Here is a 20,140-nt window from a genome sequence, read left to right on the forward strand (position 1 = left end):
GCGCTCGCTGAGGGGCAGTAACAACATCTGTGTGAAGGACGACATCATTTTGCAACGATCCCGAACGTATTCCATCACCTCCTCATGAATGTCCAGAGGGGGGCTGAGCCAATCTCTATCTTGGCTTGCAGGGCTTGTCCCTGTATAGAGAAAGTGATAGATGGGACTGTGTGCGTGTGTGTGTGTGTGTGTGTGTGTGTGTGTGTGTGTGTGTGTGTCTGTGTGTGTCTGTGTGTGTGTCTGTGTGTGTGTGTGTGTGTGTATGTGTGTGTCAGTGGAGGCTGGTGGAGGTGGAAATCGGAGGATGGGCTCATTGTAATGCATGGAATGGAATAGGGAATGGTATCAAACGTGTGAGTGTGTGTGAGAGTGAGTGTGAGTGTGAGTGTGTGTGTGTGTGTGAGAGAGAGAGAGAAACAGAGAGAGACACAGAGAAAGAGAGAGACATACAAAAAGAGAGAGACAGAGAGGAGATAGAGAAGGAGAGAGACAGACAGACATAGAGACAGACAGACAGAGAGAGGCAGGCACTTCATTGAATGACTGAAGCCTGATACCTGAAAAGCGAAAGGAGCTCACTGAACAAAACTTCCAAACCGAGCGGTCTCTCTCTCTCTCTCTCTGGAGTCAACTCACTCTGGTACACTGGACTAGTGAACGAGGACCTGGCGATTGGGACAGGTTTGGAGCCAGAAGGCATGGACTTAGACATGGACTCATGTAGACCCCCAGAGTCAGAGAAGGCCAGCGCGTCAGGGAGAACCTCACCCCTCAGCTCCCCACGCCTGTTCCGTAAACTGGGGGCGAGGAAGTACCCCCGTCGACACAGACGCTTCACTGTGGCCTACACCTGGTAAGGTGTGTGTGTGTGTGTGTTTGTGTGTGTGTGTGTGATTTGTTCACCATACTGACTATTGTTGGTAAAAAAACCCAGTCATAGCTAGTTTAGGTAAAAATCCTGACAATATGTTGGTTGTATGGTTGTTTCACCCCTTTTTGGAACATTTACCTTCGATGAGTAATTGTGTTAAATGTCACACTGTTGAAACGTCTGTTTTGGGTAACTGATAGAAGTATAGTTGGCTTGTTGTCAAGACTACCGCTGTTGCAGGCAGAATATGGTTGGGACTGAAATATGTATATGAAAGAAAATCAACAACAGGACGAACTTGAGGTAACCGCAACCTGAAGTGCTGCAGCAGACAGTGGCCTTCTCTGTGAGTGTGATAGGGATATTCATGCTTTGCATGGGGTGGTTAAAGGAGAAGAAAGACAGTCTCTCTTCCTCCCTGTCTCTTGTCTGCTTCCACTCAGACAACAATGGTGTTCTCTGGGTGCCCTCCAATGTTCCTACGTCATACACACACACACACACGCACACACACACTCACACTCATCAAGTGTGTCCCCTGACTGCCTTGCATTTCCAATCAAGAAAAGAAAGATAAAGATTCTTCCTGATAGAGGAGAGGTGTAGTCAAATACTAGGGTTGCGCAGCTCGTTGGTCTTGAGAAACAGGACGAGTCACTTTGGTTCTGTTTGGCTCAAGTCTCTCATCACACCCTGTCCTACTCCCCTCTACTCCACATATCTGATCAGGATATCTCCCTCTCTCCTTCTCTCTCTCTCTCTCTCCCTTTCTCTTTCTCTCTCTCTCTCCCTCTCTTTGTCCCTCACTCCCTCCCTCTCTCTCTCTCTCTCTCTCTACCCCCCCCTCTCTCTCTCTCTCTCTACCCCCTCTCTCCCTCCCCCTCTCTCTCTCTACCTCCCCCCTCTCTCTCTACCCCTCTCTTTCTTTCTCTCCTCTCTCTCTCCCTCTCTGTCTCTCTCTCTCTCTCTCTCTCTACCCCTCTCTCTGTGCAATTATTCTTAGACTACACTACATTATACCTACTACACCTTTGTTTCTGATTGTTTTGTGTTTCCACTGTTAAAAATGTGGTGCTGTAAGATCTAGGAATCCATCACAGTCATTGTGACGACCACTATCTGGAACCAATCCCCTGTTTTTAAAGAGAACTACTTCTGGATTGCCATATCATGTGTCGCAGAAGTGGTTAATGCGCTCATTATCAACACACAGGTTTGATACCATTCGGGTCAGATTCATGACCCTGGTGCTCGTCTACCGGGCGGCAAAGGGAACAGCCCATCCCTACTTGCAAGCAATGGTCAGCCCCCAAACCCCTGCCTGATCACTCCATTCTTCCACCTCGGCTGACCGCCTGGCCCTGCCGCCTCTACGAGGATGCAGCAGTCGCGCTATTCGCTCACGGCTTTTCACTGTCCACGGTGGTGGAACGAGCTTCCCACTGCTGTCAGGACTGCAGAGTCACTACCAAGACCCATCTCTTCAGGCTACATCTTGACTGTCCCTCCTAAAGTCCTCTTCACCCTCTGTACAATGTTGTAGATCAACATTTTTTATAAAAGTAATCCTTCCTTCTTCTAGCATTGTGACTGCCAATGGCCCCTGGTCATAGCATAGATTTGTTTTTCTTATGATGACTGATGTATAGAGGATTCACTTACTTATAGACAAATGTACTTGTTGTAAGTCGCTTTGGATAAAAGCGTCTGCTAAATGTCAAATGTAAATGGTTGACTTCAGAATGCAGAGTAGGGCGCCCTCTGGTGGAAACACAAGTGTCACACTTCAACCTCTTATGTTTTAATCTCTCCATTTCTCTGTCCCTTTTTCTCTCTCCCGCACACACACTCTCTCTCTCTCTCTCTCTCTCTTTCTCTCTCTGTCATGACAATCAGCTTCCTCTGCCCTCTTTGTGTGTTTGTTGTCAAGAGATGTGTTGTACACAGACACAGAGAAACACTGTGTGAAAGGGATATGCATTATAGAGAGAAAGAGTGTCCCATAAATGTATAGACCTTTTTTTTTTAGAAACAAAGAAAAGACTGGAGAGAGAGAGAGAGAGAGAGAGAGAAACAGACAGAAAGTAAGTTCATTCCCTGCAGTCCAGTCCATGTCTACCCTCAAGCCAATGGTGTGCCAGCACGCGGTCAGTCCCCGGTCAGAGGGGAGGGCAGTCAGTGGCTGCCAGCGTGTGTGTGTGTGTGTGTGTGTTTGTGTGGAGGAGGTGGAGGGGCCAGGATGTTTCAGCGGTCTCCTATCTGCCACAGAGGCAAGGCCCACTTTGACTTCAGTGAGGAGGTGATCAGGAGAGCCCACCTCTCTGCTCACAGGTGACTCTCTCTCTCTCTCTCTCTCTCACAATCTCTCTCTCTCTCTCTCTCTCTCCCCCTCTCTCCCCCCTCTTTCTTGTTTCTCTCCTGAAGAGGTGATCAGGAGATTCCACTCCTCCATATGCAGGTGACTCTTTCTCTCTCCCTCTCTATCTCTCTCTCTCCCCTTCTCTCTCTCTCTCCCTCTCTATCTCTCTCCCCCCCCCCTCTCTCTCTCTCTCTCTCTCTTTCTCTCTTTCTCTCTTTCTCTTTCTCACACAGGTAAGTCTTTCTTCCTCACATGTGCAGTACATTACATTACATTGATAGATGATAGAATGGTTGTATGACAGCAGTTTGAGACAGTGATTCATACCTTAGCATTGTGTGTTTGCTAGCCTTTAGCTCGACTCAATGAGTTATGCTGCACACATTTGAAGCAGATTTAGCTGACATGCTGTGATTTACAGTATGTATCAGATTGTGTGTGCGTGCGTGCGTGCCCGTGCATGTGTGTGAGTCCATTTACAAGCGTATGTGTGTACTGTACTGGACATGCATCACATGACGCCAATCTCATAGTGTGGGGGAGAGGTGTGGAAATAGAATCTGTCAGTGGGATGTACGGACTGGGATAATCCTGCATGTAGTCCGGATTATAGAGAGGGTAAATTCTGGTGAAATATTGAAATGACAGTGTCCCTGCATTAAAGGATCTACTCGCCCTAGTGCGTCACCACTGCTTCATGACTGGTGAGAGGAGAGAGATTTGTCACAGGGCCCCGGGGGCAGGAGACTATATGCAGCCAAACTTGTCCACTGTTGCTGGTTGTAGGATTATATACTGTCGTCATGTTGTAGACTATAGGTTCTTTAGGTCATGGAACGATATGATAGGATTCAACTCAAAGTGCAGTGCGATGACGATGTCATATGGCTGTTTTTTCCTGATACACATTGGATATCGGTCCCGTTTGTCATGACCTGATTAGTTAAGTCATCATTTCAGGACTCTAACCCTTTATTTAATCATTTGCCTGTCGTGAACAACGGTGTGTTGCGTAACCCGTTCTGTTCTGTTCCTTTCTAAGTTATTCTGTTCTAGTCTAGACTGATCTGGTCTAGTCTAGTCTACATATGGAAGTCCCCCTCTTTAAGTCTTTGTGGTGTTGGTTGTTCTCCTCTTCTGTCTCAGCTTCGATGTGGAGAATGGTCCGTCTGCGTGCTACAGCCCCTCGGACCCCCAGGCCTCCCCGGGGTCGGGCCTGGTTCTGCACCCCAACATGTCGGGCCACGGCCAGCGGCGGGAGTCCTTCCTCTACCGCTCCGACAGCGACTACGACCTCTCGCCCAAGTCCATGTCCCGAAACTCCTCCATCGTGGGAGAACTGTGAGTCCTACCCAGGCAGCTCTCTGGCTCCATCGTGCCGTCATTTTCTACTTTCGAAATACTTGAAAAAAGAGTATCCAAACGATGTCTTATCAATGTATTTTTGAATTTATTGTATAGTAATACATCTAGAAAGAAAATGTACAAAAATAAAAATTGTAGACGTTTGTTTTAGTAAAAGAGATCATTTACTCCGGTCCCAAAAAACACAGATTCTGCTTCTGATGAAGTATTCCATGTTCTTGTGCGAATCATTCTCTCTTTATTTTGTTTCTGGTTTCCCTTCAGGCATGGGGAAGATTTGATTGTGACTCCTTTTGCTCAGGTAAGAGTTTCCTCCTTTAGTGAGTCTCCACAGAGAGACTATATCAGTATAAGACAAAGGTGATCATAACATGCGGTTTCACACAGAAACACTCTCTGGCTTTAGGTTCTCGCAAGTCTTCGCACTGTCAGGAACAACTTCCCCACCTTGACCAATGTGCAATGTACCTCCAACAAGTAAGTGACCCGACAGGTTGTATCTTCTAATGAGGTGTGAGACATGATTCTGCTGTACTTCAAGGTGCTACGGTATTTTTATCAAACGGTACAGTTGTCCTACCTACACATATCACTAGATGGCGCTCTGATGTGACAGCATTTCCGAAGAGGGTCCATTTTCAGTACATTTCCAGACCTCTCAGGAATGTCTGTTCAGCAGCCACTAGGTGGCACTTATGTTCAGTTGATGTTTCAGACGAGTGCTAAATTCCAAATCAACTCCTCGCTCCTACCCCTGGCACCTGGCGTAAGCAATTTGGTAATCTGGAGTGGGAAAATGATTATATTATAAAGAATGATACATGCATTGTACATGGCTGTATGAACAACCAGTGGCTGTTTGTATATGCCATTTAGCTGACGCTTTTATCCAAAGTGACTTACATTGCAGTGAGTGCATACATTTTTCAGTATATATGGTCCTAGCAGGAATCAAACCCACAACCTAAGCATTGTTAGCGCCATGCTCTACTAACTGAGCCACAGAGGACCATCGTTTGTTTGATGACCATAGAACTTGGCCAGTCACAGTAGTGTGACTGGTGGGCTTTGAGTCAATATTGACCACAAACATGGAGATCACACCAGGCCAAGGCAGTATAACTGTCTGACTGATATGAAAATCCTATTTCCATCAGCCTGTTGGTATAGGGAATCCGTGTGTCTATGAAACACTGCCAGTCAGGATGTATGAGGTGTTGTATGAAACCTGCTTCAATGCTTTTCCAAATGCATCCTTCCCTCGTCCCTAACACAACGTCATCACTGATCGGTGATCTGATACGACTGCGCTGCTGACACAACTGGATTGGTTGAAAGCAATGTAGTGGGAAACCACATTCAGTCGGGTCATATCAGCAGTTACCTCAACTAACCTGTTTTTTTTTTGGAATTAGGCTTAGATCTGCAGTGAGTTTCTCCTTCTCCTCTCTTTGTTGTCTAGGAGGTCTCCAGCAGCGCCACAGCCTCCGGTCACCAGAGTCTCTCTTTCAGGTGAGTTCTTTGGCAATGCCTACCCCTAACAATGTCAAACTCTGTCTACTGTAGACTTGACTAACCCTAACCCTCCACAAAACGCAAACCTGATTGTGTGTGTGTGTGTGTGTGTGTGTGTGTGTGTGTGTGTGTGTGTGTGTGTGTGTGTGTGTGTGTGTGTGTGTGTGTGTGTGTGTGTGTGTGTGTGTGTGTGTGTGCGTTCATGTACGTGTGTTTGTGCGTGCATGTGTGTATGCCAGCCTTGAGCTTGACTCAGTGAGTTAAGCTGCACACATTTCAAGCAGATTTAGCTGACATGCTGTGATTTAGAGTATGTGTCAGATTGTGTGTGTGTGTGTGTGTGTGTGTGTGTGGGCACAAAACTGACCCCAGATAAGCGTTTACGGGGAACTTCTGTACACTCCATGGCCTTCTAGAACCCAAACGTGACCTTACAGGTGTCAAGTTGATCCGACTCGTGCTCACTCTGTGTACTTGTGAAACAAATATTCTGCAGATGAACAAAAAACGCAACATTTCAGTTTTAACTTTGCACTTATCTATTCAACGTCAGCTATCTATTCAACTTTACAAGCAGTGAACCGCGGCCTAACAACGAAACAGAAAACCCCCAGCTTGCAGTGACGTTACACCAGAAAGGGATCAAAGGAAGAGTTTAAAAAGAAATAGAGAATGACTGGAGTGTAAGCTCCTCCAGATGGAGATGAGGTGCATGAGGAGGGGTGAGGATGGGGGGATAAGGCGGTTTTCAATTCCTGTTTCACAGGTCCATCAAGGCCCGCTGACGTCAGAGCAGCCCACAAACGGCAGCTCTTCACTTCCTATCAGAGCAGATGGGCCGAAGTTAGCGACTTTCATTATCACACACACACACACACGCACACGCACACACGGACGCACACACGGACACACGCACACACACAGACGCATGCACGGACACACACACACACACGGACGCATGCACGGACACACACACACACACACACACACACACACACACACACATACACTTTATACTCTAACCTAATGACTACAACCTCAACCACGTATCATTGTTCATACCGATGTGACCATAACAATGAACAATGTCTAAGTGAGAGAATATCTTCTCATCGCTGCCCGTTCGACTCTTTGTCTTCTATTGGTCCACTCAATAGAGTGTCATTGACAGGAAAGAGAGAGCAGATTTTTCCTGTTTTTGCTCCGTGTTTTGGAACCTGTTGGTTGAGACAGAAGTCGCTCAGTCAATGAACCGTATCACGGTGGAAACACGACCTGCGTTATTCCGGCATGGGCCTCAGTGGAGATGGCTACATGAGGCTTTGTAATACATCCTCCTGAGAGAGAGAACAGGTGCTGGAGAGATAAAGAGAGAGAGAGAGAGAGAAGGTCCTAGATGCCTTGTAAACAGCCAGCTCGGCTTCAGCCAAAAGGAAATCCAAAAGGAAGATGGAGAGAGAGAAAGAAAGAAAGATATAGAGAGATGGAGACTGGGGGGGGGGGGGGGGGGGGGGGACCAGACTAAACCGTTATAAAGAGCGGAGAGACAGAAAGAAGGTCAGGCAAAATGGCATTCAAAAGAGAGAGAGAGACAGAAAGAGAGAGAGAGAGAAAAATCGGTATCACTAGTGGAATACGGGATCAGGTCAGATGGCACGTTGCGTCACTTTGTGTTCTCGGTGTTGTGTTATCATGGAAACGTGAGTGGATTTGATGCGGGCCTTGTTATGAGTTGACACTTCACGCCCCGTCTTGGCCCTGTCTCTGCACGTCTCGTTAGCCACCCCACCAAAGCTCCGCCTCAACCACAGAATGAGATTACAGGCTTTTCACTGATTCACAGTCTTCATCAAGGAGTCTTTTGAGGCAAAGACGGGAGTTATGATGTCTTTGGCCATCAACGCTTGGTTATTAATCGTTAGCGGATATCACAAGCATTAACTGATATGAATATGGCGACGGCTGTAAAGAGAGGGAGGTACTATATACTGCATGGCTTTTTGGAGGCCTATGCATATTTGTTTGACCCAAGACACGTGACTTCACCAAATCAGTTCACCAAATGAGTTCACCAAAACATATACATTCCTGCTCACTGACACCAAGCAACACGTGACTTTGTGCGTAAATCGCAGAGGGTGTGGGCCTTGGTCAATGTGTTGCTCATCCACCTTTTGTTTGATATTCGAATCACGTCATGACAGGCATATTATTGCAGACCGTAATGTGAAACAGGTTATTCTGACAGATGAACAGGAAGAGTTGTATTATCATTCCGCTACTGTTGGTATTTCATCTGAAGTAATTATAGGCATAAATCAAGAATTGGCATATGCTTTAGTGCATGTCTATGTTTAGTATTGTGCATGTTTATGGCTGCTGTGCACACGTGTGTGCATCAAAGAATGTAGCACCCACTTGAAAACGCTTCCCAGCCTGTACTTTAATAAGGAAATAATTGAGTAGTGTTTATGCTCTCGGGCATGTGCAGACATTGTGGTACCCCTGGTGATGTTACCCAGAGCTCATCACAACTACAACACAGGGACAACCTCTTACACTGACCAGCCAAGCTGTTTTAGCAGACAATATGCTAGTGTGTAATTGTGTACAGTGTGCTAAATATGAATCTCTATATTATCCTACAAAGACTGCCAAGAGGGGCTTTATAGGACAGTGTATCTGGTTCCCTGTAGGACAATGGTTCCCTGTAGGACAATGGTTCCCTATAGGACAATGGTTCCCTGTAGGACAGTGGTTCCCTGTAGGACAGTGGTTCCCTATAGGACAGTGGTTCCCTGTAGGACAGTGGTTCCCTATAGGACAGTGAATCAGGTTCCCTGTAGGACAGTGGTTCCCTGTAGGACAATGGTTCCCTATAGGACAGTGGTTCCCTGTAGGACAATGGTTCCCTGTAGGACAGTGGTTCCCTATAGGACAGTGGTTCCCTGTAGGACAGTGGTTCCCTATAGGACAGTGAATCAGGTTCCCTGTAGGACAGTGGTTCCCTGTAGGACAATGGTTCCCTGTAGGACAATGGTTCCCTATAGGACAGTGGTTCCCTGTAGGACAGTGGTTCCCTATAGGACAGTGGTTCCCTGTAGGACAGTGGTTCCCTGTAGGACAGTGGTTCCCTATAGGACAGTGTATCTGGTTCCCTGAAGGCAGGTCTTTGCTATGACATCTGGCTTACGTTTGAGACATGTTTGTGTGACCCACCAAGACCAACAATTGTTTGTCGTAGAATAGAACAGAAGAGAATATAAAGTTATTGTCCATCCGAGGGTAGAAATGTGCCTTTGGCCACAACCCAATCATAGGTACACCTAGCTGCCACTGCTGCAAGCAAAAAAAACCTGGCCTTTAAACCAGTTTCATATCTTGTATTCAACTATGTGTATTATAAGCAATGTATTATTGTCAATTAAGTTTTGTGTATATCTTTATTTAATTACGTTTTTGAGTGGGTTGTATAGTTGCAGAATTAAACACTCCATCAGTGCTGCAGCAGTCCTCTCCGGTGTGAGTCACTCCACTCTGGTAGCTAATCCATGTTGTGTTTTCCCTCTGTCCTGCCCAGAGGAGCGGATCCAGAGGGCTGGAAGCGTGCAGCCTGGTTAAGTATTTGAGTTATGTTATTGACGTCAGCAGGGCCATAAAGCTGACTGCAGCCCATCCCCTGAGCCGACCCATGCCAGCGGAGCTCCATGGTGCATTGTGAAGGGCTGTCAAACAGGCCTGAGGCTAGTGTGTGTGCGTGTGCGTGCATGTGTGTGTCTGACTGACTGACTATTGTTTCGATAGTTTAAACGATTAAGCAATGTAACACGTGAGTTACAATCAACAGTGCAGGTATAGTTTGTAACAAAACGTGACAGTGTGGTCTCAAGGCAGACTAGAAAGTTCACTGCACTTCGTTTCCAAGAGTATCGATGATGTTTATATGTCATGCTGGCCCGGGACAAACTCTTGACAACATGATTCAATAATTTCTAAAAGCTAATTTCCTTGCATGCATTTCTGTGCATGTCTCTTTACACTTACATTTACGTTAGAATGTACCTTGCAATAATTGGTTCTTCCTGATTAAATTCAGTGTATTATAACATCTCGGTGTAAGATTTCAATTGACTGGTGGTACATCCATATTTGGCCATTACTGTATAACTGTATACATTACTTCCAGGTGACGGCCTCAATAAGGACACAACAGGTAGAAGGTAACTCATTCGTATCAGTTTTGTTGATACCTCTCGTACAATAAGAGAAAAAAAAAAAACACCTCGTTAGTGCCTGAGTGGTACCACAGACCCTCACCTTGGTCTCTGAAGACCTTGGTTCCCAGGAGACCATATTTGGGAGTGAGTCTCTCCTCATCAGACTTCCAAAGGAATCTCACAGAGGCCTAATTCATTCCAAAAATTCTCCTGCAAGATGACTTTGTTTCTACGATAGGAGATGAAGACCCATGGTAGACCCCTCCTCACTCTTTTTCCCCACTCTTTTCATTATGAGCAGAACAACAGGTTAACAACAGGTTAGTTTGAATTTTTACCCTGTAAGATCTATCTTTGTTTATGCACTGATGATGAGCATATGAGGAAAACGTATTCTGTGTGTTGTTTCAGATGATATACCGGTTACAGCATGGTGTGGCATCTGAACCACAGACTGTCAACAACATACTACATGCTACATAGGGACAGTGTCAACAACATACTACATAGGGACAGTGTGTAGTCGGTGTACTCAGGATGACTCTTGAGATGTTATCTCCTCTCATGTCTTCATCAGAAGAACCAGACAAACAGGAGGAAAGTCCCCCCCCCCCTCTCTCTGCGGGTGAGGATTGTGACGCAGGGGCCGGGGTGACACGGGGGTGATTCATTGTGTTGTTGCCTCTCTTTGCCGCTCTTTCTCTCTCTCCCTTGGCCCTGCAGGCTCACGTGTTAAGCCCAGACAAAAGCAAACACCAAAGGAGTGCGTGCGTGTGCGTGCGTGTGCGTGTGTACGTGCGTACGTGCGTGTGACTCCCTGAGGGGAAGGGGGTAAGTTGGGGTGAGACTTGTGCGTGCAATACTGGACCTGTTTACACTCCTATGGCCAACTCTGCGTCAAAAGTGTTTTAGTGTGACAAAATTAAAATATTGAAAACGAAGGACCAAAAAATATAGATAATATCCACTACTAATATCCAATATTGAGTATCCACTCAATTCTCTATGTCAATAGTTACAAAACTCAGTAAAGTCAACTGGGGTACTGTTGTGCTTACTAGTGACTGAACTACATCTCATGTCTACCCATCAAGTTCATCTCCCTCAGTTTATTACAATGTATAGTATACACTCACCCAACACTTTATTAGGAACACTATACTAATACTGTACTGGGTACTACCCACTATACTGGGTAGGGCCTCCCTTTGCTCTCAAAACAGCCTAGATTCTTCGTGGCATTGATTCCACAAGATGTTGGATCCCTGCAGATTTTTCAGGTGCACTTTCAAGCTGTGAATCTCCCATTCTACCACATCCCAAAGGTGTTCTATTGGATTCAGATCCGGTGACTAGGAAAGCCACTGAAGAATACTGAACTCATTGTCATGTTCATGAAACCAGTTTGAGACGACTTTTGCTTTGTGACATGGTGCATTATCATGCTGGAAGTAGCCATTAGAAGATGGGTAAGTTGTGGCCATGAGGGGATGCACATGGTCATCAACAGGCCTGGAATTTCATCATTTTATAGGCAAGGCCACTTGACCTTTGGTGTTGTCAAATCTTTGAGGGCACAAAGGCCAAATGCCATGGCAGCAAGGCCATCAAATAAAACAATGATTTTAAGTCCACGGAAATAATGAATTTAACTTAAGGGTTAAGGGTGATTTTATTTTTAATACATGGTATAACTATCAGTGAAAAAGGTAAATAAATAAATGAAACAGTTTATTTCACAAAATAATTTATTAGCACAGTACAGAACAGCTCAACTCAGTACAGAACAGCTCAGTTCAGCTCAACCCAGCACAGAACAGCTCAACTCAGTACAGAACAGAACAGAACAGCCCGGTCCGGCCCTGCTGGGTTCAGCTCAGAGGACAAGAGGGAGGTGAGTAGTCTGATCTCACAGTGACGGACTGGAGTCCTGTTTAACCCAACACCAAGGTGTCGGCCCAAATAGACCCAGGACATTAGTCCCCATCAGAGCCCAGCTGGGATAAGTTATTGTTCTCCTGAAAGACAAGACCCTCACCTGCTCACCTGTTTGTACAAACTCCTGAGTCAAAAGTTCATACACGCTCAGACCTGGACTAATCAGTCACTGGACTCGTTTGAAGATGGGGATGGGGAGTCGGGGGGAGTTGCAGTGTATGTTTTGGGGTTCCTTGGACCATATGAATGAATGTTTGGCCTCTTTTTAGTGATGCTAGCTACCCAACATTTTGCCACTGCTTCTTGGCTTTGAAAATCTGCAGGAGCACAATCCTGTGACTTGATGAGGAGGAGGTCTTCAATGGTGGACGTATGCAGGCTTAAGCGTAAGTCTCCCTGCATTCTCTTCATGATTGAGAACTGCTGCTCTACCTGAGAGGGAGAGGCAGGGAACACTAATAATCTGATACGGTGTAGCAGGTTGGGGTATGTGCTTCCCTTCTCCATCAGAAACCTTGACCATAGCAGGAGGAAAGTTTGGCCTTTGTGGTGGCACACTGTGTCAACTTTCAGCTCTAAATCACTACCTGTCTATCTCAGCCACATTGCGTTTTTGGTGAGAAGAGGCTCAAAGTGCTTGCATAAGTGATGTAACTCCCTCATCTCTGTTCCCTGGACTTTCTTTGTCCCCTCCTGCCTGTTCTCCTTCTCCATGTACTACTTGTACACCTGTCACTCTCTGTTTGTTTTTTGGCTCTCCTTCTGTGTCACCTCCTTGGTCTGCCTTACTCTGACTGAATATTGACACATAATACATAAATTGGGTAAAGACGGCTAACAGCAAATTACTAATTCACTGAACAATAACTGGCTTACTGTTATTTTGGTGTGTTGTTAGCTAGCTAACTAACTATATTGTTGCTTCGTGAATCATAATTTTCCACCCACCCACCTTTTAAAAAAAATGTCCATTGTTTTGCAGTTTTTAACTGCATCCTGAAAGCACTTCTTTGGAATCCTCTCCCTCCGCTGCTTGTTCAGCATGACGGTTGCTGGGGAGGAAAAAATGAATGAAAGTAATGTTGTTGTAACAAAGCCAGCTGCGGGTGTTATCGTGTTAGCCTACCTAACATAAAAACATAACATTGAAAATTCCTGCCATGGTCAGCAACAATACTCAAATAGGCTGTGGCATTCAAGCGATGATTGATTGGTATTAACGGGCCCAAAGTGTGCCAAGAAAACATTCCCCACACCACTACACCACCTACACCATGAGAAGGTGTTCAGGTGTTCCTAAAAAGTGCTCGGTGAGTGTAGCTCTGACCAGTAATGTCAGTGCTCAGCACTGGGCTTCACTGAGGCATGGAGGGGAACGGTTAGGGGGTGGAGGAGAGAGAAAGGGGCAGTGTGAGGTGGAGGGGGCTGAGGCCCAGGCCAGCCTTGATGGTGGGTGTCGTTGATGGATCTCACAGAGGCTGGTTTGTGGGTCGGGCGAGTGGGAGAGAGAGTGGGAGAGAGAGTGAGAGAGCACGAGGACGCCGGCTGGGTCTCACACACTGAGGCCTGTTGTCCTCCCAGCCCCCATAATACGGCCAAAACATTAAGACTGAATCAAAAACGACCTCCGCCAAAGAAAAAGAGCTGTCGTCTGGAAAAGCGCTTCACAGTCTGTCTCGAAGTTGTTTTTTTCAGACTGTGCCACCTTTGACTGGGTGATATTGTGACCCATTTAGTGCTGCGTTTAAAATCAACTGGAGATGATGATGGATTTGACACACCCATCCACCTCTTCATTCTGTTCAAACTGCTCTTCACAACAACTAGTAAGGCACATTAGAACATATCAATACATCACTGTCAAGACACTGAATCTGTCTCCATTTTGTAATTGGAACCTGTTGTTAGTTTGTGCGGTAGTGCTTAAAAATAACTAATTTATATGCCCTTTATAAACAATTAATCCAGAATTAACTCACTATTAACAAATAATTATTCTAACAGTTGAATGTTACTAAATGCTTAGTAAATTATTAGTAACTAACTAATAGTAACTAACATAACAAAACTATCGCCCTGTCCAACTTATGGTATAGCCCAATCACAAACCTAGTGTCATGAGTTATATATTGGGCCTTGAGTTTTCCTGGTTAAGTCATATGGTCAGGAAAATCCCTGGCCCTTGCTATGTATGCTAGAATAATGAGCTAACGGCTCTATTTCTTGTCTAAAAGGAATCACAGGCAGTTTTGATGATTCAGTCTTTGATGTTTTCTGCTCCATGAAAACCTCTAAAGTCTCTTTATATTTCCTCAACGGGGGAAAAGTCAGGATGTGGTTGCACCTTCTTGGCACGTCCTCCACCTCTATGGCTCAGGGCAGCTGCTTTGTGGTGTGTGCCTGCTTTCAACAGAACACGGCTTTATGAAGGTTCCTCTTTGATGTCGTTGGACCACTTTCTTCTCTGTCTCACCTACAATACGGTTCCACAACTGAAATGCCGCCGATGGAACTTAGCCATTGCTCATTGTCACCAAGAGAGAGATGGGGATGGAGAGCTCTATGCTACAGTACTGCTGTGTGTTTTGTGTCACCTCTATGCTACAGGATGTTTGATGTGTGTGTGTGTGGGTGGGGGGGTGGTCTTGATCTCCATTTATTCTGAGGTTTTATGTGATTGGGCCGTCACTGTGCTGTCAAAGCTCTTTGATATGCTTTGATCTACGTTATTGACGTAAATTGCTGAAACGCACGCTGGTTGTCCTGTTGTGCGTAGCATATGGGGCACAAATCTTTTCCATGTGTGAAGCGTATAAAGTAGAGGTCAGTGTTTTCCATCTAAAAAAAAATATGAAAGGTAGGGCAGTCTAGATGTGAGCAATATTCATTTCTTTTTGGTGAAATATTTGTTAAATCAACATAATCACCTTGATTATGATTATTCAACATCCGTTGTCAAGGTAATCACTTTTCACCGATGTGGCTTGTCTAATGAATTCATAAACAGTGTCTCATTTTATCCTAGACTTCAAGCACAAATCAAATGGGTTCAATGAGATGACTTCATGTTTGTTAACAATCCAATCAAACATCTACCCACAAAACTGGATGTTGAACTGACATGTTTGCCCAATAGGCTGTGTGTGATTCGAAAGAATGTGATTCACACGATTCCTAACAACAGAAGGGTCATTTCCAAGTCAGATGTCAGTCGCACTCCTCTCTGAATAGACCCTCCAGTTTAGAGAACAAGTCCGCTCCGTGTTTTGTGTGTGTGTTAGTTCTGAGAGGAAGTGCTTTGGTTTCTTTGGCACACAGTCAGAGCCTGGTCTGGAGTCCCCTCAGCTCAGGGAGTCAAAGTTTGCCTCTCGTGTTGCGTGTGCAAACAGCATATGCCTTTTGATATGTTTTTTTTCCCCCTCTCTCCCTCTTTGGGGAGGATCAGAGAGAGTAGAGCCTGTTGGTCTAGCATGGTGGTGTGAGTGGCTGCACCTCTCTGAAGCTGAATGCTTGAAGCGGCCAACATGTTGCGGAGGGAACTAGGGACAATCCTACAGGACCCCAGAATCCTCTGCAGGATTTCTGTCAAACAATACGACCCCCTCAAACTGTTAATTCTTTTCCCCTCTTTTCCCTATCCTCCCTTATGTCTTCTATATCCAAGAACAACAGCATTATGTCTCGATGGAAGCAAACTCTGTCAGACAGCATGGGCAACAGGTGATATGCATGACAAGGATCTGGTCCCCTAGTCAAGCCGACCCCTGAGGTTGGCCCGGAGGGTAAAGCCCCAGCATGTGTCTGCTGCTCTGAGCTCCTCATGTGAGGAGGGTGGTCGACGGCGCAGGGCTCCTCCCCCCTAAAACCCCTCAGCCAGAAGGCAGCCAGACCGAGGGAGAGAGAGAGAGAGAGAGAGAGTGAGACAAAGGGAAGGGAGAGAGAGAGAGAGAGAGAGAGAGGGAGAGAGAGAGAGAGAGAGAGAGAGAGAGAGTGAGACAGAGGGAGGGAGAGTGAGAGAGAGAGAGGGGGAGGGTAAGAGACAGAGGGAGAGGTGGGCATAGACAGAGAGGGAGAGAGCAAGGCAGACAGAGAGAGAAAACTTACTGTGACTCTAGCTCTCTTAATGAGTGAGAGTTGGGGGCGTTTTGAAATAGCCAGACCACCACATACTGTAGGATGAAGGAACACAGAGGGTCTCTTCACACCTCTTCTCCCGGACGTCCCGGGACCCCTGTCCGCCACAGCCACACACCCCTGGGACCTTCACACTCGGGGGCCGACATGGACCCCCTGGGCCCTGACTACGTGTCTGTGTGTCTGTTGACAGAGGAGTCGTACCAGAAGCTTGCTATGGAGACCATGGAGGAACTGGACTGGTGTCTGGACCAGCTGGAGACCATCCAGACCTACCGCTCCGTCAGCGACATGGCCTCCAACAAGGTAAGACCACCCTGGACTGTCTTAAAATACGGGCTGTATCGTAACTGCAACACAACGTACAGTCACCTGTCTCACAGTTTATCAGTAAAGACCTGTGTTGAGACTGAATTGTACTGTTAGGGGCTGGTTCATTGATTGCCAACATGGTCAAATGCACCGCAACCACATCGCAATGCAACCATATGAAAACCGCACCACAACCACAACACAACCTTCAATCCACCTGTCTCACAGTTTATCAATAAAGACATGTGTTGATATTGAATTGTACTGTTAGGGGCTGGTTCATTGATTGCCAACATGGTCAAATGCAACTATGAGACTACACTTTGGTTGTGATGGTGTTGGCCTGTAGACCCTGTTTTGTGTTAGCACAAAAGGTCGTTGTTGGACTTGACTGTATAATGTGCTGCGGTCAGATGAGGTGTGTTATGAGTAACGTTGACGTACTTGCAAAGTAACTGACGCTCTGTGGTTGTATGTGTAAAAACCGGGCCGTTATTTTCGGATTGTGGTTGGTTTGCATAGAGGACTATAGAGAACCGTGCTCTTTGTTTTAACATGAGTGTTTGGCTTCTAGGGAATGTTCTGTGTCATTTTGCATACATTAAGAATGCATTCACAATTGTGGTTGACATTGCTTTGTGCATGGTCAGAGACATGGGTCTCTTTCTCTAATGATGTCATTATGTCTGGGCCAGCTCATCCTGACTGGACACCCAATGACTGAAACAATTTTTCTAACTAGTTATGCAGCACAGTAACTCTGGTTAAAGATTAACAATGAAGAGAAGTCCTCAAAGGAGAGTTCAGTCTGCACTGTAATACCAAATTCGATTTCTATACAGCAGGGCCTCTACAAGTGTTCTCTTCATGTTGTCTGTGGAGATTCCACCACTGTACTGTACTGTATATAAGAGTGTGATGGCTCTTCTCTAAGTTTAGTACTGTCATTTATAGAAAACCCAAATAAAAAGGAGACCACTTGGTGTCCCAAGAAGCCAGACACTGACTGGTGTTGTCCATTTCCTGGCTCTGCGTCTCCACAGTGGCATTACAGTGGTGCCGCGGTCAGGAGGAGGAAGAGGAGGGGGGGGGGAGGCTTTGCAGACCGTGAACCATGAACTGTGACCGTGACCGTGACATACGTTTCCTGTCTCTTTCCTGACTACCCCTCTTCCCCCCTTCTACTCCCTCGCTACCAGACTACAATAGCCAGTACAGCCAGTCCACAGCCAGGGGCTGGGCAGCCTTTTACAGTTATCCACGTCACTGGGACAGCAACACAATGCTGCAGAGGCCCTGAGCACACGCTACATACGCAGGCTCACGTTCAGCCATGGCACACAACCCATTGTTGCTGATGAGTCATCGTCCTTAAGATGAATGGCTGACCGTTGACCCTGTGTGTTGACAATAAAAGACCACAGTGTGGAGATGAGAAGGTCTTGAGGTTTTTTTTTTTTTTTAAGCTCAAATCAGTCAGGCGGCTGTTGTGCAACAGCATGACGCACCGGGTACCTTTTGATTAATTCAAGCACATTGCAAGTGATGCAAAATCCCCCACAGACTCCATGCACGGTTAGGGTCACACACTAAACAGGGCAAAGGTGTGAATAGTGGGCTATGCATGCAGTCGTTTAGGAGATTCTATAGCAGTTATTCTCTATAGCAGTGATCGCCAAAAGCCTGGTCCTGCACTAACACGCTTGATTCCACTCATCAAGGTCTGGAAGAGCAGTTTAACTAGTCCAATTTCATGCATTAGTGAACACAGAAAAACCTGCTCAACCAGGTGCTTTCCAAGACCAGGGTTGGGGTCCAAGGCCGTAGCCTATAGGACCGGTCTTTAGCCCGCCATGAGCAACCGATTCTACTTGCAGGGCGTAGATTTTCCAAGGGCACAGGTGTTTTCTGGGTCAGGGCCACACAGACTGTGGACCACTCGATGGTTCCGATGACCTCAGAGCAGTGAGCTGCTATCGTAGCCCCACTGTCATTAGCACAGCCACACTTCCATACTGACGTTCTCGTTCAGGCCTTAGACAAACACAGCCATCTGAATCCCATTTAGGAGGAACAGCTTTGTGGCATAGCGTGCAAGTAGCAGCGAGCGCCAGTAGGAAACTTTAACTCACGTGTGGTCATTCCGTCTTTGAAGGCCCGCAGTCTGGGGCAGAATGACGGTATCGCTGAAACAGATGTGCTTGGCACGGTGGCTTTCGCGACGGGTAATGCATGTTAAATGACGGTATGGCGATCATGATCCCCTTGGACTGAAGGGGCCATAGTCGTGAGATGATGGAATACTGATTTTATTTTGGCACATTAAAGAAAAATGTGTTTACGAATGGCTTCACAACAATATACACAGCATGTAGAAACATTGACAGATGAAAGTGATAGAATTGGGTTTGAAGTTGTGGTATATGGTAGGCCATCCCCACATCAGTGAGACCAGAACTGAGAGAGAGAGAGAGAGAGAGAGAGAGACTGGCACTGGGTCCCATTGGGCTGCTTTGTCAGCTGTCACTGTTGCCCAACTGCAATGCTAACTCTCTTCTGCAATCCCTCTCTCTCTCTATCTCTCTCTCTCTCTCTCTCTTTCTCTCCTTCCCTCTTATTGACCCAGGTCAAAATCACAAGTGAGAGAACTGAGAATGAGACCAGGGAATCTACCTGTGCTGTAATGGGGGTGGGGGGAGGACTCAGTTGAAATAGATCCATACCTTCTTTCACATTAACCTTCAGTGTACATCAGAAAGACTGTGTGGTATTTCATCATGAGCCAATCATGTACCTGAAGGTGCTCAGGTGGTGGATGTGTATTAGACATTTCTGGAGGTTGACTCTCTTGCCAGTAAATGGCCACAGAAGTAGGAAGGAAGGAGGAAGAAGGAAGGAGTGGTATAGCCACAGGCATGGGGGTTATGATGAATGAGGGAGGAGCTTTCAGTCTGTGTGGGCCCGTGAGTCAGTCAGGTTTTATCGCTATACATTTCCTGACTGACGCCAGAACTGAATAGAGCTAAGTACACAGAGGAAGCAGACACACACACTCTCACACATAAGAGTCGAGACAACTTTATGGGAACGTTATACAGTGTTTGTGTCATCACATGCACCAAGATGGGACTATGTAGCTCTGAAACAAATGAGAAAACGTTTGGGATCCGTACGAGCCTGAACAAGGTGAGTTCATGCACAACTTTTTAGTGAGTTAGGGAGTTGAACGATATCTTTACTATCGTTTTCTGTGACTGAATGGGGGATACCCTTAACTCAAACAGTTTTTTCAGTTTCATCTAAAATTCTGAATGGAATACACATTTTTTAATATATATATATATATATATATATATATATATATATATGATCTGTCTATTTTAGTATTTAGTACATTCAGAATTTTCGATGAACAGAAAAAAATGTGGG

At 46.0% G+C, this 20,140-nt stretch overlaps 1 protein-coding gene across 1 annotated transcript in view; it reads left to right on the forward strand.

Moving 5' to 3' along the window:
- Nucleotides 1–20,140, forward strand: part of LOC310812223 (3',5'-cyclic-AMP phosphodiesterase 4B-like) — a gene marked incomplete at its 5' end in the record, with an annotated part of 41,858 nt that overhangs the window by 11,610 nt on the left and 10,108 nt on the right. Inside the window, 5 exons of the mRNA XM_083680663.1 lie at nucleotides 4,377–4,571; nucleotides 4,860–4,896; nucleotides 5,002–5,072; nucleotides 6,058–6,107; nucleotides 16,593–16,705. Of these exons, the coding sequence (XP_083536789.1) occupies nucleotides 4,377–4,571; nucleotides 4,860–4,896; nucleotides 5,002–5,072; nucleotides 6,058–6,107; nucleotides 16,593–16,705 (466 nt within the window). The remainder of the gene's footprint in view (nucleotides 1–4,376; nucleotides 4,572–4,859; nucleotides 4,897–5,001; nucleotides 5,073–6,057; nucleotides 6,108–16,592; nucleotides 16,706–20,140) is intronic.

This window comes from Argentina silus, assembly GCF_951799395.1.
Source record: "Argentina silus genome assembly, chromosome: 1".
Taxonomy (NCBI): Eukaryota; Metazoa; Chordata; class Actinopteri; order Argentiniformes; family Argentinidae; genus Argentina; species Argentina silus.